General features: G+C 40.4%; 1 protein-coding gene across 4 annotated transcripts in view; it reads right to left on the reverse strand.

The window, feature by feature from the left end:
• The window catches only part of Pik3r3 (phosphoinositide-3-kinase regulatory subunit 3), an 88,412-nt gene that overhangs the window by 30,943 nt on the left and 33,455 nt on the right, over positions 1 to 24,014 (reverse strand). For all 4 annotated transcript variants that reach the window (XM_052715928.1, XM_052715929.1, XM_052715932.1 and 1 more), the window contains 2 exons: positions 14,508 to 14,616; positions 10,768 to 10,866 (listed from right to left, as the gene is read on the reverse strand). In XM_052715928.1, coding sequence (XP_052571888.1) covers positions 10,768 to 10,866; positions 14,508 to 14,616 — 208 coding nt within the window. The remainder of the gene's footprint in view (positions 1 to 10,767; positions 10,867 to 14,507; positions 14,617 to 24,014) is intronic.

Genomic DNA, 24,014 nt, shown 5'->3' on the forward strand with positions numbered 1-24,014 from the left:
AGACCAAGTGTGGCAGCATATGCCTGTACTCCTGAAACGTTGAAGGAGAATCGTAAGTGTGAGGTTGGTATATCTGGGCTACAAAGCAAGACCTTGCCCCAGAAAAGAAAACCAAAGAGAAGAAAATAAAAAAAGGGGGAAATAAGGAAGAAGAAAAAAAGAATTTATAACTAAAATTAAAATTTTAATTAAAATAACAATGGTTTTTATAAGCCCCCGGGGAGCATAATCTAAACCCTCATCAGGCTGATTCACTACATAACAGCAAAATACTCTGCTACTCCCATTCATTTTTCTAACAGCACCGTGAAATGGGGGAGGGGTTTTATATTTCTGTATGCTGTGCATTTATTATACATGACAGACGATACACTGGGATTTGTGAAAAACTAAACAAGATAGGCCTGAGCCTATGGACCAGTTAAAATTCAAATTATACAAGGGTTAGGTCAGTATTTACATGGATGATGAACTATCCCTATAAAATGCACATATTAGAAGGACCACCTAATCATTTGTGATTACTACAGGTGTATACATACACTTATACTGAAAATAAATCCAAGATGGTCTCTCTTAAAATTCATTCAAACTGGCCGGGCGGTGGTGGTGCACGCCTTTAATCCCAGCACTCGGGAGGCAGAGCCAGGCGGATCTCTGTGAGTTCGAGGCCAGCCTGGACTACCAAGTGAGTTCCAGGAAAGGCGCAAAGCTACACAGAGAAACCCTGTCTCGAAAAACCAAAAAAAAAAAAAAAATCATTCAAACTGGCTGGGTGGTGGTGGCACATGCCTTTAATCCCAGAACTCGGGAGGCAGAGCCAGGCAGATCTCTGTGAGTTTGAGGCCAGCCTGGTCTACAGAGCGAGATCCAGGACAGGCACCAAAACTACACAGAGAAATCCTGTCTCGAAAAACCAAAAAAAAAAACCAAAAAAAAAAAAAAAAAAAAAAGAAAGAGAAAGGAAGGAAGGAATTTAAATTAACATGCTGAACATCTGCAGAGGACATGAGGTCCCTGTGCTCACAGATATGTACTAGCGAAACCAGGAATATTAAACACACAGGGTTGTCTCCTCCCTCAACAGGGGAGGGGGCAGGGATATGTATAACCTGTTTTCCACTCAGAAGGCTGGGAATGATATTATGGATGTAGTTAATAACCTGGTGTGGTGGTTTGAATAAGAATGGCCCCCATAGGCTCACAGATTTGAATGCTTGGTCACCTGGGAGTGGCACTATTTGAAAGGACTCCGAGGTATGGCCTAACAAGAGGAAGTTGCCACTGGGGGTGAGCTTTCCGGTTTCAGAAGCCTCTGCCAAGCCTAATGTCTCTCTTTTCCTGCTGCCTGCAGATCCAGATGTAGAACTCTCAATTCCTCCAATACTGTCTCTTCGTGCATGCTGCCATACTCCCCACCATAATAATAGACTAAACCTCTGAAACTGTAAACAAGCCCCAATTACATGCTTTTTTTAAGAGTTGCTGTGATCATGGCAACTTCATAGCAATAGAACACTGACTGAGACACTTGGTAATCTTTGCTATCTGTAGGGCCAGTCTTTAAAAAAAAGAAAAAGATTTACTTATGTATATGAGTGCTCTGTCTGAATGTTTGTCTGCACACCATAACAGGGCATAAGATTCCATTACAGATGGTTGTGAGCCACAGTGTGGTTGCTGGGAATTAAACTCAGGACCCCTGAAAGAGCAACCAGTGTTCTTAACTGCTGAGCCATCTCTCTATTATGTTTGTTTATCCCAGACTCTTCCTCCTAGAGGAAGCATTGCTTCTCAGTCAATAAAACCCTTCCTTACAGGAGATGGCATCTGTACTTTACAACAGCCTAGGTAACCTCTGTGCTATCTTAGGACCAGGCCACTCCTGACTCCCACGGGCTATTGTGTTTACTTCAGTCATTCTCCCTGGAGCCTTATCTTGAGCTTTGTTTCTGAGTCAATGGACCTCATCATTTGGAAGAGGCCATATGGACTTTGTAAAGAGTTTTCATGTCAACATGTCTTAAGCTGTTGTATACACAGAGTTGAGTTAATTATCATCAAGAAACTTTTTTCCAAAATTGTGCTGTGCTTAAGTATGTCTAAAATAAACTGCTCAGGGTCAGATTCTAAAAGTTTGAACCAACACGGGCTAACTAAGTCATGTTGAACCAGATTCCTTCCTGCCTCACTCAAATGGTTACTCTGCCCGCCCTGTTGTTTACAGACCCCACAAATAGCTACTATGTACCAGTAACTACATGAACTGCTAAGGATACAAGGACAAACATGCCATATGCAGTCCATACTCTCACAGAACTTAAAAACCCATATGTGTATCTTACAGGTCTGTGGTTTGGGGAGGAGAGGGCTACATTTTGACTTTTGGGTTGTGGAGCTTTTTGTTGTTTGGGTTTTGGCTTTTTGAGACAGGGTTTTATACTGTCACCCAGGTTGGCCTGAAATTTGCTGTGTAGATAATGCTGGCCTCAAATTTGTGGCAATCCTCTCCCTTGGGCTAAAAATAGAAAATTAAAGAAGAGTTACAGAGACAGCTCATCAGGTATGAACCTTGGCATCAATCCTGACAACTTCAGCTCAATCCACAGAACCTACTCAGTAGAAGAAAAAAAACAGCACCCATAAATTGCCCTCTGATCTCCGTTAAATACACTATGGCACACATGCAGACAGGCAGACAGACAGACACACACACACACACACACACACCAAAAAAAAAATTTAAAAAGTAAAAATACAAATAAAGTTCCAGGCTACATAGTGACACCATCTTTAAAAAAAAAAAAAATTCAAACAAACAAACAAACAAACAAAAAACGGCAAGGAGGCCCAAGATTCTGGGGCTGAATGACCAAAAGAGAGGAGAGGAAGCAGTGTAGGAGGAGATATCAGATCATGAAATGGCTTGTGGACTATAGTAAGCCTTTAATTTTTAAAAAAGACTTACTATTTTTAATTATATGTGTGTGGTTCAAACTTGCAGGTATCTGATGAGGCCAAAGGCTTCAGATCCTCTGGAGTTAGATTTATAGAGGTTTGTGAGCTGCTGGAAAGAGGTGCTGGGGACAGAATTCAGGTCCTCTGCTCCACCTCAAGAAGCCCACAACCACCTGCCACTCCAGCTCCAGATCAGAGGCCTCTTCTGGCTTCCATAGGCCTTGTACTCACATGCACTTACCCAAACAAAAACACATAATTAACTCTTGTTTGAAAATAGTATTTCAAAATAAAGTTTTCAAAATAAAATTATCAACAGATCTAATAAGCATTGAGTTTGCAAAGTAAGACCTTGAATGAAATCTTAAAAGGTTTCAGCTAATGATAAGCACACAAATCCAACTAAAATCAATCAAAGATAAGGCCAAGTTTGATGGCACATACCTTTGATCACAGCAGAGATGAGATCTCTGTGAGTTTCAGGTCAGCCTGGTCTACACAGTTAATTTCAGGCCAGCTAGGCTACACAGTGAGATCCAGTTTTTGTTGTTGTTGTTGTTTCGTTTTGTTTTGTTTTGTTTTTTAAGGAAGAAGAGGAAAAGGAGGAAAGAAAAAAGACAACAGGATAATTGGGGAAGAGGAGGATGGGGCAACACTAGAGACTGAACCTAGGGCTTCGTTTATGCAAAACAAGTGCTCTACCACTGAGCTGTAGTGCTAAAATTTAGACAGGATAATCCATAGAGTGATGGACATCAGTGGGTTAGAGGGATGGATAAGAGCCATTACACAAATAGAAATGTAGCCCCAGACTGAAGCAGTCATTCACCAGACTTGGAGGAAGGCAAAGTGTTCACCCTAGTGGGCAAATACTGATAGCTATGACAGTAAGAGTATGAGGAAGTTGGGGCTGGAAAGGTGGCTCAGCAGTTAAGAGCACTGGCTACTCTTCCAGAGGACCTGGGTTCAACTCCCAGCACCCACATGGCAGCTTACAACTGTCTGTAACTCCAGTTCCAGGGGATCTGATAATTCATACCAATGTACATAAAATAAAGTTAAATTATTTTAAAAAATCTATTTTTAAAAAAAAGTATGAGGAAGTTCTCTTATGTGTATACATTCCTAGTGAAACAGGAAGAACGTTTCTTAGCTAAAAGGGAGAATTGCAGATCTGAGCTGGAAACAAGGAACATGTAGGTTGTCGAAAGTGAGAGGGTAAAGGGATTATGAAATGCAGAAATGAAGCTAGATGCTAATAAGGTCCATTTAAGATCAGTAGTCAAGAACTCACTGTGAAATCAATCAGAGAGGTTTTTGGCTTTTTCTCCACATTCAGCTTCTCAAGTAAAGGCAAGTAAGTAAAGATTTGAATTTAAGAAAAATTGAGGATATTTTTACAGAGGCTTCTGCCTCCCAAGTGCTGGGATTAAAGGCGTGCATCACCACTGCCTCTCACTTCTTTTTTTTTTTTTTTTTTGGTTTTTTGAGACCGGGTTTCTCTGTGTAGCTTTGTGCCTTTCCTGGATCTCGCGCTGTAGCCCAGGCTGGCCTCGAACTCACAGAGATCCGCCTGGCTCTGCCTCCCGAGTGCTGGGATTAAAGGCGTGCGCCACCACCGCCCGGCGCCTCTCACTTCTTAATACATCATTCTCACATGACTCTGATGATGTTACTCTTTGCTTTCACTTTCTCAAACTATTCCTCTTTAGTCTGTTTTGTGGCTATGTAATTATTCTCTTTTTTTAAAAAAATAAAAATAAAAGACTCGCTGGGCATCGTTGTCAGTGGCGCACGCCTTTAATCCCAGCAGAGCCAGGCAGATCTCTTTGAGTGTGAGGCCAGCCTGGTCTACAGATGGAGATCCAGGACAGGCACCAAAACTACACAGAGAAACCCTGTCTCGAAAAACCTGGGGGGGGGGGGGTCTCTTAACTTTCTCTTCTAATTTCAAATTTCAACTTCATCACTTATTCTGCTTGAAAATGTAAGCCAAACGCAACATAGTCTTTGCATTTGTCAGAGCTATTAAATCTTCCCCCAAATTGTTGTTTTTGTATTTTTGTTCCCTCCCATGGGGATACCTTTCTGGCTGGCTATTTCTAATCCTTCAGCTCTCAGAGGTCATTACCTCAAAAGTCCTCCTTAAACTCCTTCCCCGGCAGGTCATGCTCCCTTATGCAGTATTTCACAGGCTATGGAGTTATTTCATCTCATTTCTTTTCTAATGTGCTTATTTTGTCTTCCTGTGTTCCCTCCCTTTCTCTCACCAAGAATAAAAACACTACGGAGGGGCCATATTATGTTGTCATTTTCTTTGCCTAGAAGAGTACTTGAACACTGTTAGTACTCGATGAATGTTAAATGATTAAGCAATAAATCTTCAATTCAATCACGAATACTCTTCACTTTGTAAAAGCTTCTTAAGTATGTTTCTTTTATTGTTTTGTTGTTTTAAGACAGGGTCTCGCCAGGCGGTGGTGGCTCACGCCTTTAATCCCAGCACTCGGGAGGCAGAGCCAGGCGGATCTCTGTGAGTTCGAGGCCAGCCTGGTCTCCAAAGCGAGTTCCAGGAAAGGCGCAAAGCTACACAGAGAAACCCTGTCTCAAAAACCAAAAAAAAAAAAAAAAAAAAAAAGACAGGGTCTCATATGGCTCAGACTGGCCTCATACTCCTTATGTAGTCAGGTCCGACCTTGAATTTAGGATCCTTATGGGATCCTGCTGAGATTACAGGCATGAATCAGCACACTTGGCTCTAAGAATCAAATTCAGGCAGGGTGGTGGTGGTGCTCTTGGGAGGCAGAGGCAGGTGGATCTCTGTGAGTTCGAGGACAGCCCGATCTACAGAGGGAGTTCCAGGACAGCCAATGGTACACAGAGAAACCCTGTCTTCAAAAACAAAAACACAAAAATACAAAAAGAAAAAAAAAAAAGGAAAAAGAATCAAACTCAGGTCTCTTAAATGCTTGAGACAAGCACTCTCCAACTGAGCTACATCTCCAAACTCCTACCGTGTTTCTTCTTTCTTTTAAAATATAGTCTTATCACAACTTCTCTCTACCCACCTACAATATTAAATATAAACTCCAAATTTTAGAATTCAAGGCTCTCTAAGCCCCCAAACCTTCTATCCCATACCACTTCCTGTTAACAAACTTTACATAGCCAGAATCTGAGCCAAATGGAACAGGATCACACACAAAAAAATGGCCCCAATTTCTCACTTCCATCTTTCCTTGCTCCTAGTGTTATCTACTTTTGCAATTCATATCCCTGTTTCTACACATAAAATATCATTTCTTCCATGAAAGTCAGCTTTTGATATGCCCTTAACAGTAAATTGCCTTTCTTCCTTTCAGCCCCCAAAGCATATTTTTTGAAACTTTATTACTTTAACTCCTGTTCAATACAGCTTTCTTACTTCTTTTGCCTTTACCTGCCTAAGTGGTCCTTTAGGCAAAACTTGTTTTGTTATTCGGGCAGCACTGGGGCTGGGACCTCGGGTCCTTATTCATGTTAAGCAAGCACTCCAAGACTGAGCTGTATGCCCATCCTATTGTAATTGTTTTTATGTGTATGGGTGTGTGCCTGCATGTATATCTATCTCTGCACCATGTGCTTCCCTGGTGCTCATACAGGCCAGAAGAGGACATCAGATATTCTGGAATGGAGTTACAGATGGCTGTGAATTGTCATGTGGGTGATGGGAACTGAATTCAGGCCCTCTAGAAGAATAAATAGCCAGTGAGTGCTCTTAACTACTGAGCCATCTCTCTAGCCCCTTCACCCTTCACTTCTTATTTTGAGAAAGTCTCAGTAAGTTAACCAGGTAAGGTTAAATTTATAATCCTCCTGCCTATGCCTCCTGGGTGGGAGTTACAACAGACAAAAGATTTAACTTGTTAGGTGACCTGTGTAATTAAATATCACTGAGATTGTTTATTAAACTGAATTAAGTTCATCATTTGTCTGCCTAGCAAAACCAATAAAGGGGCAGTTCAAATGCCATTTCCTCTAAGAAGGCTTCCCTGTCCTTCTCTCATCTAGTCTATCCTCTAGTCTAATATCTACTGAAGACCAATTATTTGCCAGTTTTTTCTAGATGGATGAAAACCTTAAAGCATTCTTGTCAATATCTACCAACTAATGAATAGATAACTAAAATATATTATATGCATATAACAGAATATCATTCATCCTTATTGGAAATATAATTCAAATCCATGCTATAACATATATGAACCTTGAAGATATTAAACTGAAGAATGATAAACAAGACACAGAAGGAAAAATAATGTATGATTTTATGTATTTGAGGCCCCTAAAATAATAAAATTTAGAGACAGAATGCAGAACAATAGTTACAGGGATTAAAAACAAGGAGCTGGGGCCAGGCGGTGGTGGCGCACGCCTTTAATCCCAGCACTCGGGAGGCAGAGCCAGGCGGATCTCTGTGAGTTCGAGGCCAGCCTGGGCTACCAAGTGAGTCCCAGGAAAGGCGCAAAGCTACACAGAGAAACCCTGTCTCGAAAAACCAAAAAAAAAACCAAGGAGCTGAGTGTGGTGGCATACATCTTTAATCTGAATAGTTGGGAGAGCAGGCAGATCTCTGTAAGTTCGAAGCCAGTCTAGTCTACATAGCAAGTTCCAGTATAGCCATGGGTATACTGAAACAAACAAACAAACCAAAGAGAAAGAGAAAGATGGGAAAATTGGATAAACTCTAATGAAACAATTAAGATATAGTGTATGTTTGTTTCTTCTACTCCACTATTACACACTTGGATTATAAACTCCACAGGGTAAAACCATGTCTTAAGTATATCAATAGTCCTAATCCTAGAAACAATGTCCAATGCAAAGGTAATCTAAATTTTATTACTGCTCAACAACAAAAGGGACTGCCTCTAAAGGAAGATCACAGGCCCCTTTTTTGAGCAATGCTATTCAAGGAATTCCGACATCTGGAGAAATACATATAAACTAGGAAATACTGAAGATTCCTATAATTTTTTAAAAATTATTTTATTATTACAGCCAGGTATGGTGTTGCACACCTTTAATCCCAGCACTGAGAAGGCAAAGGTAGGAGGATCTCTGTGAGTTTGAAGCCAACCTGGTCTACAAAGTGAATTCCAGAACAGCCAGTGCTACATAGAGAAACCCTGTCTCAACAAAACAAAACAAATTTTATTATTATACATGTACAAGTGTTTTGCTTGTATGTGTATATATATGTACACTCCAGACATGACTGGTACCCACCAAGGTCAAAAGAGGATTCAGATCCCCTAGGATCAGAACCTCAGATGGTTGGTATGAGCTGCCCATGTGGGTGCTGGGAATTGAACCCAGGTCTTCTGCAGCAGTGTTCCTAACCATTGAGCCAACTCCCCAACGTAACTCCTTTTAGCATCAAATCCTAAAGGTGGTCCTCGACTAGAAATCACTGCTTGTCTTTACTCCTGAAGAATACTGAAACTTCAGCTAAGTTATATAACTTTAAAAACTTATCCCATGTATGTATGTATGTATGTATGTATGTATGTATGTATGTATGTATTGGGAGGGGTTGTACACATGCTACTGAGTCTGTGGAGGTTAGGGAACAATTTGTAGAAGTCAGTTCTTTCCTTCTACCATATATATCCTAGAGATTAAACTCAAGTCATCAGGTATGGCAGCAGGTACCTTTACCTGCCTAACTATCTTGCCAGCCCAGTTATATAACATTTACAGGCTTTACTCTTGTGCATAACATAAATAACTTATTTTTAGTTAGTTATGATTAAGAATTTAGGGATAAAATACCATCTCAGTGAGATTAAAAGCATTTTATAGCTCGGCAGTGATACATGCCTTAAATCCCAGCACTTGGGAGGCAGAAATAAGTGGATCTCCTTGTTTGAAGCCATCCTGGTCTACAGAGTGAGTTCCAGGGGAAAAAAATTTCTAGAGCCTGGCATGGTGGCGCATGCCTTTAATTCCAGCACTGGAGGCATAGGCAGGTGGATTTCTGAGTTCAAGGTCAGCCTGATCTATAGAGCAAGTTCCAGAACAGCCAGAGCTACACAGAGAAACCCTGTCTAAGAGAACAAAAAAAAAAAAGAAAGAAAAGAAAAATTCTAGGGGGCCAGTGAGATGGCTCAGTGTGTAAAGGCATTTACTGTACAACCTTGAAAATATAGTTTGCTTCTATAGTACCCTGCTGTGGGATAATCCCTCTGTATGCTGTGAATATGTATTACTCTCACTGATTAATAATAAAGTTGATTGGCCTATAGCAAGGCAGGATAAAGTCAGGTGGGAAAATCAAACTGAGGACTGGGATGAAGAAGTAGGGAGTCAGGGTAGATGCCAGCAAGCTGCCCAAGAAGCAAGATGCTAGAGGACAGGTAAAGCCATGAACCCCACGGCAATACATAGACTAATAGGAATGGGTTAATTTAAATGTAAAAGCTAGTTAGTAACAAGCCTGACCTATTGGCCAAGCATTTATATACATATATAAGCCTCTTGAGTGTTTATTTGGAACCAGGCAGTCGGGACAAAAAAAACTCAAAAAACTCCATTTACAGTACCCAATTAAAGGTGAAAACAGAACTGACTCCACAAAGTTGCCCTTTGACTTCCACATGAGTGCTACAGGATATGTGCCCACACACATACCTCACACACACTTTTAATCCTTTAATTACAGTACAGGGAGGTAGAGGTAGGTGGATCTCTTGAGGTCAAGGCCAGCTCTGTCTATATAATGAGTTCCAGTTTAGCCAGAGCTAAACAGTAAGTAAGACTCTGCCTCAATAAATAAATAAGTAAATGGCTGGGGATGTAGTGGTAGAGGTAGAGCGCTTGCCTAGTATATATGAAGCTTTAATGAATGAGTAAATGAATGAACCACTAATATTATACAAACAAATCACTAAACTTTATTACAATTAGGTGATTTTAATATTTTATTTTTATTTAAATTATGCATATGTTTATGAAGGTCAAAGAGGGCATCTGATCTTCTGGAGCTGCAGTTACAGGCAGTTGTGGGCCACCTGATGTGGGTACAAAGAACCACCAAAATCAGGTCCTCAAGAGCTACATCCGCTCTTAAATACTGAGCCATCTCTCCAGCCCACAATTATGTGATTCTAATGATTAAAAATAAATGCTGAGATATCTAACAGTTTCTCTTAACCTGTTTTTAATATATGTCCCATATTTATAAGTACAAAATTTCATATCTCTACCATTTATAAAATACTAATATGTCCATATGGACGACATAGTACAGGCTGAGGGCTGTTTTATTGCCCACATATCCTAATCTGTCAAAATTATGCTGAGTTCTACTTCCTAGAGCCCATACTAGGAAAAATAGGATTTTTAGAGAGTTAGGCTCATTAATAACCTTGAGCTATACCCATGACATTTACTTCATTAATGAAGTAAGAGAATAAGATAATATATTCCTTACTCCATAACATTTAGGAATTTTAGACTTTTTATTTTATTGCTACATATATTTAAAATATAAAAATGAAATAGGCATAATTTTATATTTAAATATTTTATGTACAGGAAAGGGATCCCCCCCCCCCCCCCCCCCCCGGGAGCTGAGCAAGCACTCTACCACTGAGCTAAATCCCCAACCCCCAGGAAAGGGATTTTAAAGTTAAAATGTTAGCTAAACTAAAAATTATATATCTAAATTAAATAAAAATATGGAAAATATGTAAATATTTAAGCAAAATACAGAACTCTATATACTCACGCTAGGAAGACACTAGCCAAAGGCAGAAAAGCACTTACCTTAAAGTCAATGTATAGTCCCCCTGCATTTTTGTTGAGGCATCACGCACTAAGAAAGTACCATCTGGCATGTCCCGTAATTTGTCATTTACCTCTTCCCTGAGAAGCAAAATTATAGGAAACATTTGAAAAAGGAAAAAAAAAAACTTAAGCACTGGTTGTCTCTGAATATTCATCAAGATCAGCTGGAAGGTTACAATACCCTCAAGTCCCCAGTGGTCACCTAGGTCCTCCCCATGGAAACGATTTCTGTTTTTATTTTTGGTATTATGTAATCTAGGGAAAGAACACTTGATGTTTAACTCCTCTAGATTTCAATGGTCTGTACAGATCATGTTTCTAATATGCCTTTAGGGCTTTCTTAGGCAGGTCTGAACATAAACCCACAGCTGTTTAAGAAGAAGGGCATTATTTTAAGCAGCAGTGGCAGCTGTTACTGACGTTCACAGCCTATCATCACCGTGCTCTCTCATTTGAATTCATGTTAACAAATTCCTTCTGCAGTTTAGAAATTTCAGGAAGAACATGATTTTAAAGTATAGTTTAGATGGCCTTTATGTTGTAGAATATTACTTTAATTAGACAAAGATGTGTTACATTTTGTTTATGCTGTGGAATATTACTTTAACTGTGTAAAGGTGTGTAACATTTGTTTCTGCTGCCTTTGTTAAAGATGTAAAGATGTGTTACATTTGTTTATGCTGTATTTGTTGAATTATGTAAAGGTGTGTTGCATTTGTTTCACCTTGCCTGCCTAAAGCACCCAACTGCTCTAATAAAAAGCTGAATGGCCAATAGCTAGGCAGGAGAGGGATAGGTGGAGCTGGTAGACAGAGAAAATAAGTATGAGGAGAAATCTAGGCTGGAGAGAAGGGGAGGAGAGAATGAGATAGAAAGAGAGGGACATGCCCAGGGCCAGAATCCAGGGAGCCACTAGAAATAAAAAACCCAGAGGCAACATAGATGAAGAGAAACAGGTTAAGTTATAAAAGCTAGTGGGACAAGCATAAGATAAGGCCGAGTACTCATAACTAATAAGAAGTCTCCATGTCATGATTTGGGAGCTGGTTGGTGGCCCAAAACAGAAAGCCTGTTGCACCTTTAAGTATTTAAAAACACTCTTACTGTATAATACTAAAAAATTGGTCTACTGAATTTTAATCTAAAATGTATTGTCCTTTTCAAAAGTTAAACACAGAGTAACAAATGACCTAGCAGTTCCACTTCTGGGTAAATATCCAAAATCACCAAAAACAAGAACTCAAGCAGATATTTATTTATAAGTAATATTTATAACAGCATCATGCACAACAGCACAAAAGATAAAATGAATAAACAAAATATATTTACAAATATTGGGATATATTTAGGCTTAAAAAGGAAATTAAATTCTGACACATGAGTAACTATGAAGATATCTGAAATAAATGAAAAGCCAGTCATAAATGTATAATATTGTATAATTCCACTACCTACAGTAGTTGAATTCATAAAAACAAAGTAAAAGCCTGGTTAGGAAGGGCTAAGGAAGGAAGAGCGTTTCTGTTTTAACAGGCAGAGTTTAAGTTAGAAAGACGCAAGTGTTCTGAAGACAGATGGTAATTATGTGGGTAACAGTATGGATGTACCAGATACCAATGAAAAGATACACTTCAGATGGTACGGGTAACAAAGACATGGAATGAGTACCATTTGACAGGTAAGAGAAGGAAGGACTGCTGGTGTATTATGGCACTACAGCATCAAACTAGAGCCTGCTTTGACATAAACAGTCGAGGTAAAAAAAAAAAAAAAAAAAAAAAAAAAAAGGAAATACACTAGATATTAGGCATGATAGTGCAAGCTTGTAAACTGGTCATTCAGGAGGCTGAAGGGGGAGATTAAGTCAAGGTCAGCTGGGTCTACAGACCATGCTTCTAGCCATTGTTCTACACACTGAGACTCTGACTCAAAAAAACAAACGACAAAACCTTAGAGACCCATTAAACTTTAATGAGAAAAAACATAAATAAAAGATACAAGATTCAAATTAAGAAAAAAATGTATGAGTATACAAATATTCCCTCTCTGTATTCAAAATTATCCATATCCACATTTTACACAAGAAGCAGATCTGTCTTGGATGGCTTTTTCAGAGAAAGAGCTATATAAAGAAATTACAAAAAGAAGTCATGAATTTGCAAAAGAGCATGGAAGAATATATGGGAATTTGGAGGGATGAAAGGGAAGGGAAAAGTGATGTAGTTTCAAAAACTAAAAGCAATAATTTTTAAAAAACTGCTTCAAACCATGTGTAGTGATGCATGCCTCTAGTGCCATCTCTCAGGAAACAGAGGCAGGTGGATCTCTGTGAGTTTGAGGCCAGCCTGGTCTACAGAGCAAGTTCCAGGACAGCCAGAGCTGCACAGTGAGACCTGTCTCAAAAAATGAAAACAAAGCCAGGCGCGGTGGTGGCACACACCTTTAATCCCAGCACTCGGGAGGCAGAGCCAGGCAGATCTCTGTGGTCTACAGAGCGAGATCCAGGACAGGCACCAAAACTACACAGAGAAACCCTGTCTCAAAACAAATAAAAGAAAGAAAAAGAAAAGAAGACAAACAAAAAGAACTGCATCAAAATCACCTAATGATGGGTATAGTGGAACTTGCCTATAATCTTAGCACTAAAAAGGCTGAGGCAAGCGATCAAAAGTTTGAGATGGTTCTAGGTCAGCATTGATTACAAAGCAAGACCCTGCCTCAAAGATTCTTGTGCTCCATCTCAACTGACTCCTGTACAAAGATTTTAGAAGCACTGCCTTAGGGAGAAAAATGTAAAGGAGCCAAGCCAGGTGGTGCAGGCTGGGGAGGGTCCCAAATTCAAGGCCTGACTGGGCTACACAGAAAAGTAAGGGAAGGCCAGGCATGGTGACCCTCAGGAGGCAGAGGGGATCTCTGGTGAGTTTCAGGCCAGCTAAGACTTCAGAATGAGAGCCTATCTAAAAAAGAAAAAAAAAAAAAGGTAAAGAAATCTAAGTTCATAAAATAAACATCTTTCATTATACATCACATGGAACCATCTTAAACATTTAAGGATCATCTACTCAAAAGTTCCTCCTTGACACAGTATGAAAAAGTATAATCACACCCATAACCCAAAGATCTTCCTGTTATCTTGTCATGAGAATGAAGAATGGCACTGTTTTAAAGAATGTTTTTAAATATGTATGGGTACTCTGCCTGTATATACGCCTGTTTACCACACACATGCAGTGGCTGTAGAGACAAAAAGATGTTGTATCCTCTGGAACTGGAGTTATAGATGGTTGTGAGCCACCACAAGGGTATGAGAAATCAAACCCAAGTCCTCTGGGAGAGCAACAAGTGCTCTTTAACCACTGATTCATTACTCCAGCCCCTAAAGGCTCTTTTTTAAAAATATTTCATGGGGGTGGGGTGTGCACATGCTGCCATATCATAATGTGTGTCAGAAGGTCGGGGACAACTTGTGGAGTCAGTTTTCTTCTTCTACCATGAGGACACAGGGAATTGAACTCAGGTAATCAGGCTTGACCACAAAGGCACCTTTAAACCTCTGAGCCATCTTACCAACCCCTAAATACACTTTTGAAGGGTTCCCATACACAAGTCTTAAAATGATAATCTTTAAATGAAAACCAGTAGAGCATTAAAATGTCTAACTACTAACTCTCAGAATCAATGAAAAACACTGCATTCAATTAGAGTAGCATTTTAGTTACCTTGAAATATCTCCCCAGTACCATTCTGCGTCTTGAAGAGAAATAAAACTGTCCTTCATTCCATTTGTAACTGCTGAAGTCATTGGCTTAGGTGGCTTTGGTGGAAGAGCTAGAAGAGAAATTTATGTTATTTTGTATATGCAAATGATTCATTTTGTAATTTCCTCACCCAGGAATAGCTCCTTAACCATGTGCAATGAGATTCAAAAAACTGCCAGTCAAACCAGCTGTCATATTAATGTTAGCCAGGGGGGCACTTTTGAAATGTTACAAATACTTGTCTGAAAAGTAAAGGTTTCCCCTCCTCATAAAATACTTTCTCTTCAGCAAAACTTAACATCTTTAAAACACAAATAAAGCCCTAATCTGAGCAGTTCATTCCAAAAGCTATTAAGTGACTAATGTGTAACAACACAAAGACTCTAAATAATATTATTATATTGGATATTGGCAATGCACCACCATATCAGATTTTAGGTATTCTTTTTCTTCTTCAGATGGGGTCTCACTGTGTAATCCTAACTGTCCTGGAATGTACTGTGTAGACTAGAGTGGTCTACAGGTAAGGTGTGTGTTGAGTTAGCCTGGTGACCTAAGTTCAAGTCTCCAGGGCCCACAGAAAGGTGGAAGGAACCATCTTTTGACTACTACGTATACACTGTGATTAGCACATACACACTAAATTAAAAAAAAAAAAAAGATATACGAATGGCCAAAGCAAGCACATGAAAAGATGCTCAACATCGTCAGTCATCAAGGAAATGCAAAACAAAATCAGAGAGGCAGGGCATGATTGTGCATGCTGTACTACTAGCACTCAGGAAGCTGAATAGGAGTTTGAGGTCAAGCTGGAGTACATGGATATTTCCAGGCCAGTCTGGGGTATACAATTCTTAAGAAATGATCTTCAAAAAGAAACAAACGCCGGGCGGTGGTGGCGCACGCCTTTAATCCCAGCACTCGGGAGGCAGAGCCAGGCGGATCTCTGTGAGTTCGAGGCCAGCCTGGGCTACCAAGTGAGTTCCAGGAAAGGCACAAAGCTACACAGAGAAACCCTGTCTCGAAAAACCAAAAAAAAAAAAAAAAAAAAAAAAGAAACAAACATTCCATAATGAGCCAAGCAGTGGTGATGCATGCTTTTAATCCAGCACTCGGGAGGCAGAGGCAGGCAGATCTCTAAGTTTTGAGACCAGCCTAGTTTCTAGAGCAAGTTCCAGGACAGCCAGGGGACTACACAGAGAAACCCTGTCTCAAAAAAAAAAAAAATTCCATAATGAGACACTATTTTATACCAATAAGGTAATTCTAATTAAAAAGACAGAATAACAAATGAGTGAAGATGGAAGGCAGGCACACCCCTATACGACTGCTAGGGATATAAAAATAATGAGTTTCATAACAAACAGCCTGGCATCCTCAAAGGTTAAGCAGTCACCTGATGGCTCAACAATTTTACATATTCAAGAAAAATGAAATATTATATCCACAGAAAAGCCTGTATGTAATATTCATAGTTGAACAACCTGTAATAGCCAAAAAGTGGAAATAATAAGAGTTTATATCAGGAGATGAGACAAGCTGTAATTTATATCTGTATAATACAATATTATTCAACAATAAAAGTAATGAAGCAGTGATTATAGAATACAGATGGGTTGAAAAACATTATATGATGAACTCAAAAGCTAATCATGATCACATATTATTGTTAGGTCCAAAGGAAACTCCACTTCTCTGAATTCCAAAAGGAAGAAGGGACATATGTAGTGCCTATTAGCATACCAAAGTACATGCTGGCTTCCAGGCTCCCTGAGTATCACAGGTACCTGTCACACACTTCAAGGCCCATGCTGGCATCCTAGCCCTTCTCACCTTTTTCCCTACCCTAACTCCATCCAGCTCAGGAGCTTCCCTCCCCCAGCCACTCATTCTCCTTATAGCCTTGCTGTCTCCGCTATGCTCCCTCTTCTTTTTTGACCTCCTCCTGTCTATCTGTCTCCCTCCTCCCCCTTTCTCTGCTCTCCCACACCCCACATACACTTGCTCCTGCTTCACTCATGGCCAGGTCCAGTCTGCTGGCCGTGTTCAGTCTACTACTTTTCTCTCTCTGCTCTGGACTCTTTCAGATGCCTCTGGCTGTTCTTTCTTATATCTACAATAAAAGCCCTCCACTTAACCACACCATAAAGCAGTCATGTTGTCAGTTTGTGTATCTGATGCCAAGATACCCAGGGGGGCAGTTTATGCCACCCCTTCCAAGGGTCCCAACCTCTCGTAACCGAACCAAGCTGCTGATTTGACTCTGGATCATTTGTTTCTACTGTCTTCTGCCACCCACCATATTGGGTTCCATATTTTAGAGTCTGCTACTCAACCACTTCCTCCCTCCAGCTGCTCTCTCCTAGTACTAGGGTGTCACCTCAGAGCTGCCATCTGTCTCTGTCAGCTCCCTCCTGCAGCTTCCTCTGTCAATACAAAAGTTGTACTGGTGTGCCAGGCAGCTTCTCTTGCAATCCTGGGCACCCATCACATGGAAAGGACACCTCTCCTGGATGATTTGGGACATTTCTCTCTGACAAGTCTCTCTGGATTGAAATTCTTGTCGCTAGGACACTTGCCCTTCTCTCTCCCATCCTTGCTCTCGCTCCCCATGGGTTCTCAGCTCACTCCTCAAGCCTGCTCTGTCTCTTTTGCCCATCCTCTTACTCTGTTCCTGGCTGCCTCCTTGAATCTCTTTTCCTCTTCAAATTCAGAGATTCCATTAGGACTAGATGTCTTACTGCAAATGCCTTGGCCTCAGTATAGCTCAACAGCCAAAAATGGCACACTAGATTTCCAAATTCTTAGATTATAACAACTTCTGCCACTGCACAAACAAATGATCCTAAAATCGCTTATCTCTAAACTTTCTCTGCTCTCCACTCTCAAAAATCTTACTTTACTCTGCTAGTTCATCTCTCCCTCAGATTGCTAAATTAAGTGTCGTTTCCCGACCCCTCACCCTTCCAGCCGTCCTGAAACTCATTCTGCAGAGCAGGCTGGCCTCAAACTCAGAGATTCACCTGCTGCCCCTCAAGTGCTGGGATTAAAGGTTTACACCACTACCACCTACTTAAATTCAGTCTTAATAGAGATTTAAATATCTTCTGGGAAATGGAGTTTCCTTTGGACCTGACAATTACATAATCCCATTGTCCAGAATAGACAAATTGACAGAGATAGGAAATAGATCAATGCTGAGCCAGGCTGAGAGATTAAAGGGAACAGAAAGTAACTGCTGGTACACACAGGATTTCTTGCAGGCTAATAATGTTTCAATTTTGACTATGGTGATAGTTTTGCAACTCTGAATATACTAATTTAAGAATCACTACAATGTAATGTCCATGAATTATGTCCATACTATGATAGGTAATTTATATTGCAATAAAGCTATTTTTGTTTTGTGATATTAGAAACTGAACCTAGGGCCTTGAGCTTGTTAAGCAGGCACTATACTGATACATATTCTTAGGCCTTGAAGGTTTTGTTTGTTTGTGTGTTGGTTTGTTAGAAGAGTGTGAATCAGACTGTCAGACTGCTGAAATTACGATGTAGGGAAGAACTTGTTATTATACACATGAGAAACGTTTGGTAGCACTGGAGATCAAACCCAGAGCCTCGTGCATGTAAGTCAAGGCCCTGTCAGTGAGCCACTTCCCCAGCTAATACCTTCCTTGTTTGAAAAGGTTTTGATACAGCTTATAAAACTAGCTACAGCTGAAAATATAACTACTTGAGGCCAGCCTGGTCTACAGAGCGAGATCCAGGACAGGCACCAAAACTACACAGAGAAACCCTGTCTTAAAAAACCAAAATAAATAAATAAAATAAAAATAACTACTCAATTTTGAAATTCTTCTACTTATCCACTTAACATAAAGATTAGCAGTTTAAAATGTGTAATGTCTCTCTCAGGTTGCAGGACTGTAAAAACATTTTTTATTTTACATTCAGTATAAATAACTCACACAAAGTAAAATCTACAACACAATTGCCAGATATGGGTTAGGGCCCAGAAGTCTGTATTTATAGTAAGTCCCAGGTGATGCAATTACTGCTGGTCCAAATTTCACAGAAGTTTTCTTTAGAAAACAACTAACAAAGCAGCCTGAACACAGTAGGTAGAATGTAAGACAGAAGATAGGTGTGGTTCTTTATTTCCTCTACAAATCAATTCTACGTGGCAATAAAATACACTTTGAATATTTAAACACAGAAGAGTGAAGAGATTCAGAGGGGAGACAACAGAGCATAGCAACAAAACTAATAAAGGAAAAGAAACAAGACAAATTTGAATTGGTAGAGTCCAAAACATTAAACATGTGCCTAAAGAAAGGAAGTCCACTCAAAAGCAATATAATTCCAACTACTGAGGTATCTGGATGCAGAGATCCATGGCTAGGCCCCGGGTGGATCTCTGGGAGTCCAATTAGCGAGAATGAGGAGGGTTTATATGATTGAGAATTGTTGAGACCAAGGTTGGATAAAGCACAGGGACAAACAACCAAACAAATGGAAACACATGAACTATGAATCAATGGCTGAGGGGTCCCCAACTGGATCAGGCCCTCTGAATGGGTGAGACAGTTGATTGGCTTTATCTGTTTGGGAGGCATCCAGGCAGTGAGACCAGGTCCTGTGCTCATTGCATGAGTTGGCTGTTTGAAACCTGGGGCTTATGCAGGATCTCTTGGCTCGGCCTGGGAGGAGGGGACTGGACCTGCCTGGACTGAGTCTGCCAGGTTGATCTGATCTCAGTCTACAGGGGAGGCTTTGCCCTGGAGGAGGTGGGAATGGGGGGTAGGTTGGGGGGAAGGTGAGGGGGGCCATGGGGGGAGAACAGGGGAATCCGTGGCTGATATGTGGAACTGAATTGTATTGCAAAATTAAAATTAAAATTAAAAAATTAAAAAAAAATTTTTTTTAAAGCAATATAATTCATATTACTGTATCCTGCAGGAATTAAAAGGTACAATGTGTCTCTGAAGGAAAAACTCAAGAATGTGCCCCAAGGACTAGAGAGATGGCTCAGCGGTAAAGAGCACTGGCTGCTCTTTTAGAAGTCCTGAGTTCAATTCCCAGGAACCATATGGTGGCTCACAGCCACCTATAATGGGATCTAATTCCCTCTTCTGGCATTCAGGCACACATGCAGACCAGTACTCATATACAAAAAATATGCAAATAAATAAATCTAAAAAAGAAAGAATGGGCCCCAAAACAGAACTGGCTAAGTATCTACTTAAAGAATAGTTAGACCTTCAGTTATTTTCCCAATTCCACCAAGTAGCCAGGCAGTCACCTTCCTCCCACCACATCCTACACAAGGGCTGTGTGATGGTTAGCTTTGTTTAAGGTATTTTATTCGTAGCTACAGAGGCAGAAGGATCTCTGTGAGTTTGAGGCCAACCTGGGAACTTCTACATAGAGGGTTCCAAGACAGCCAGGGCTACACAGAGTAACCTCGTCGCAAAAAATATATATATATTTGGGCCAGGTGGTGGTGGCGCAAGCCTTTAATCCCAGCATTCAAGAGGCAGAGCCAGATGGATCTCTGTGAGTTCGAGGCCAGCCTGGTCTACAGAGAGAGATCCAGAACAGGCATCAAAGCTACACAAAGAAACCCTGTCTCGGAAAAACAAACAAACAAACAAAACCACAAAAACATATACACACACACACACACACACACACACACACAGGGGGCTGGAGAAATGGCTCAATAGTTAAGAGCACTGGTTGCTCTTCCAGAGGTCCTGGATTCAATTCCCAGAACCCATATGGCAGCCTACAACTGTCTATAACTCTAGTTCCAGAGGATCCAACACCCTTACACAGACATATATGCAGGAAAAACACCAATACATATAAAATAAAATTATATATATATTTATATATATAGTATATGTGTATGTGTGCATATATTTGTGTATATGTCACACATGTAGAGGAGGCCAGAAAAAGGTATTGAATCCCCTAAAGCTGGAGTCTCAGCAGTTGTGAGCAGCCTGATGTGGGTGTTGGGAACTGAACTAAGGTTCTCTGGAAGAGCAGAAAGCACTCTTAACCACTGAAGCCCTCATTCCAGCCTCCTGGTAGTTAGCTTTGTCAGGTTGATATATCAGAATCATTGGGAAAGAGCCTCAATAAGGGATTGATTATTGATTTGGCCTATGGGCAGGTCTGTGACAGACTGTCTTAAGTTAATAATTGAGGGAAGACCCAGCCCACCATGACTGGCGCCACTCCCAGAGAGGGGGTCCTGAACTGTGAATGAACAGCCAGATCCATCTGAGCGGAAGCAAGCAGCACAAATGCATGCATCCTGCTCTTCACTGTGGATGTACCATTACTAACTGTTTCAAATTCCTGTCTTGATTCCCAACAATAACGGACTAAAGTAAGCTTCTTTCTCCCCTAAGTTGCCTTTTGTTATTATGGCAACAGAAATTAAACTAGAACAGGCTATCAATCTACACATTCAGGAAAAATAACTAGAGGCTCTGGACTCAAGACACCAAACACAGCTGAGAAGAAAAGTGAATCCTCTACTGAAAACAGCAGAATTAAGGAAAAACCTAAACAGGCAGATACCATGCTAAATTTAAACTCCCAAGCAGGAAAAAAAAAAAAAAAAAAAAGGCCTGAAAATGTAAATACTTGGGGATTACCCAATAAAAAAGCTATTTGTTATCTTATCTTTAATCAACAAAGAATTCCACTAACAAGTTTCGTTCATTCACACAGAGCTTCAATCAGCTTTTTTGTTTGTTTGTTTTTTGGATTTTTTTTTCTTTTTTCTTTTTTCTTTGTTTTTGTTTTTGTTTTTGTTTTGAGACAGGTTTCTCTGTGTAGTTTTGGTGCCTGTCCTGGATCTCGCTCTGTAGACCAAGCTGGCCTCGAACTCAAAGAAATCCACCTGCTCCGCCTCTGCCTCTGCCTCCCGAGTGCTGGGATTAAAGGAGTGCACTAATGCCGCCCACCCTACTTCTTGTTTTTTGAGACAGGGTTTCTCTGTGTAGCCCCTTCTGTCCTTGAACTCACTCTCCAGACCAGGCTAGCCTCAAACTCAGAGATCTGCCTGCCTCTGCCTCCTGAGTACTGGGATTAAAGGCATGTGCCACCACTGCCCAGCTCAAGTCAGCTTTTTAAAGAAAGAATAAATCCAGTGTGCTTGTTTGACTGGTTCCAGCTGCTGTGCACCCTTGGTTCCCAGCACCTACATCAGGCAACTCACAACCATTTGTAACTCCAGTTCCAGGAGAAGCCAATGCATCTAGCCTACACCAGCACCAGCACTCACATGCTCATACCCACACACAGACACATACACACAATTTTAAAAAAGAGTAAATCTTTTAAAAAATAAAAATTTAACACATATTACAAGGTGAATGAAGCTTGAAGTCATTACACCAAGTTAAACAGGGCAGTCACAAAAAGACAAATGACGTAAAATTCCTTTTACATCAGGTTCCTAGAGTAGCTGACTCCACACAGATGTAAAGCAAAATGGTGCTTGCTAGAGTCTGACAGGAATGAGGATAGAAATTAGTATTCAATGGCTATAAAGTTTCAAATGGGCAAGAGTAAGGTATACCTTGGTGATACTATGGGTTTGGATCCACATCGCCACATTAAGTAGGCATTGCAATAAGGCATAACATGTCAGGTTTTTTGATTCATCAATGTTATATTGAGTTAAACTTTCACTGTAGGTCAGGCGGTGGTGGAGCACACCTTTAATCCCAGCACTCAGGAGGCAGAGGCAGGTGGATCTCTGTGAGTTCTACACAGCAAGTTCCAGGACAGCCAGAGTTGTTACACAGAGAAATCCTGTCTTGGTGTAAAAGAAAAACAAAAACTAGCAATAAAGTTTGCCATACTGATTGACTCTCCTTTTTATGAAAGATTTCTCTGTGGCATGTGATAATGTTGAACTGTATTTTACCCAGAGTAAAATACAAATGGAATAAAGCCCGGCATAGTATCCCACATCTGTGATCCCAGCACTCCAGGTTAAATCAGGATGAGGAGTTTGAACTAGCATGAGCTAAACGGTGAATCTGAGACAAGGCTGATTATATAGAAAGACCTTATCTCAAAATACAAAAGATAAAATTAAAATTTAGAGTGAGTCCTCTCAAACTGCGCTTTATCAACTAAGATAATAATATCCTAAATCCTTTGTGTCACTTCATCAGTGTTCACAGTACCTTTACTACCAGATCCCACCTCAGTAAACCAATTCTAATTCAAATTCTCTTGTGATTTCTACATCTGCATTTCTGAATCTCTCAATGTCATGTATGATTGAATCAAATTCCTCCAAGCTCTTGTTAATGGTGGTATTCTGCTTATCTTCCATGGCTCCCATTTTTTTCCTTTTTTTGAGATATGCTCTCATTTTGTAGCCCAGGCAGCCCTGAAGTCTGTAGTCTTCCTGCTTCAATCTCCTGCATGCTGGGACTGTAGGAATGTACACCATGCCCACCCACAAGATTCTTGTTTTCTTTTTCTTCAGGGTATCTATAACAATATAATTTCCCTCACTCATTCATATCCATCAAAGGAATCACTACTTATGGTAGCTATAGCCATTAAAAATGGAATTACTGGGTAAAGAGCTTACTGTATAAGCCTAGCGACCTGAGCTTAATCCACAGAACCTACATAAAGGTGGAAGGAACAAATAAAACTACACACACACACACACCCCAAAAAAAAATTGCAGTCACTTTTTGATCCCTGAGCTGCAGAATGGATGTTATATTAGTAGGTAGGCATAAAAACAGTATTAATCTTAGCCGGCGGTGGTGGCGAACACCTTTGATCCCAGCATTTGGGAGGCAGAGCCAGGCGGATCTCTGTGAGTTCGAGGCCAGCCTGATCTACAGAGCAAGATCCAGGACAGGCACCAAAACCACACAAAGAAACCCTGTCTCGAAAAAACAAAATAAATAACAGTATTAATCTTACATTTCATTCAGGGCTCCCAGGTACCATGTACATGGCGAACAAGCAGTATTTTGAAAAGAGTATTTCCTGAGCAGATCTAAACATTTTCAGTAAAATACATTATAAACAGATCCACTGTCTTACTAACAGGAAATTATTAGTTTCAGGTTAAAGTCAACAATTACATTCACTCCTAACAAGAAAATGAGCATGTTCTTTTAAGCCAGGCACTGACTTCTCTGTAACTATAAAAATCATAGGTGCCAACCAGGTAGTGTTGGTACACACCTTTGATCCCAGCACTCAGGAGGCAGAGGCAGGTGGATCTCTGAGTTGAGGGCAGTCAGGTCTACAGAGTGAGTTCTAGGACAGCCAGGACTACAAAGAGAAACACTGTCTCAAAAAAAAAAAAAGAAAAAAAAAGGTGGGGGGGTTGTTTATAATGAAAATCTCTGGCTCACTCCAGCCAGCTTCATCATTATCTTCACTTTATCCTGTACATAACTG

The sequence above is a fragment of the Peromyscus californicus genome, unplaced genomic scaffold (assembly GCF_007827085.1).
Source record: "Peromyscus californicus insignis strain IS unplaced genomic scaffold, ASM782708v3 Scaffold_5__1_contigs__length_169319896, whole genome shotgun sequence".
In the NCBI taxonomy this organism is placed as follows: domain Eukaryota; kingdom Metazoa; phylum Chordata; class Mammalia; order Rodentia; family Cricetidae; genus Peromyscus; species Peromyscus californicus.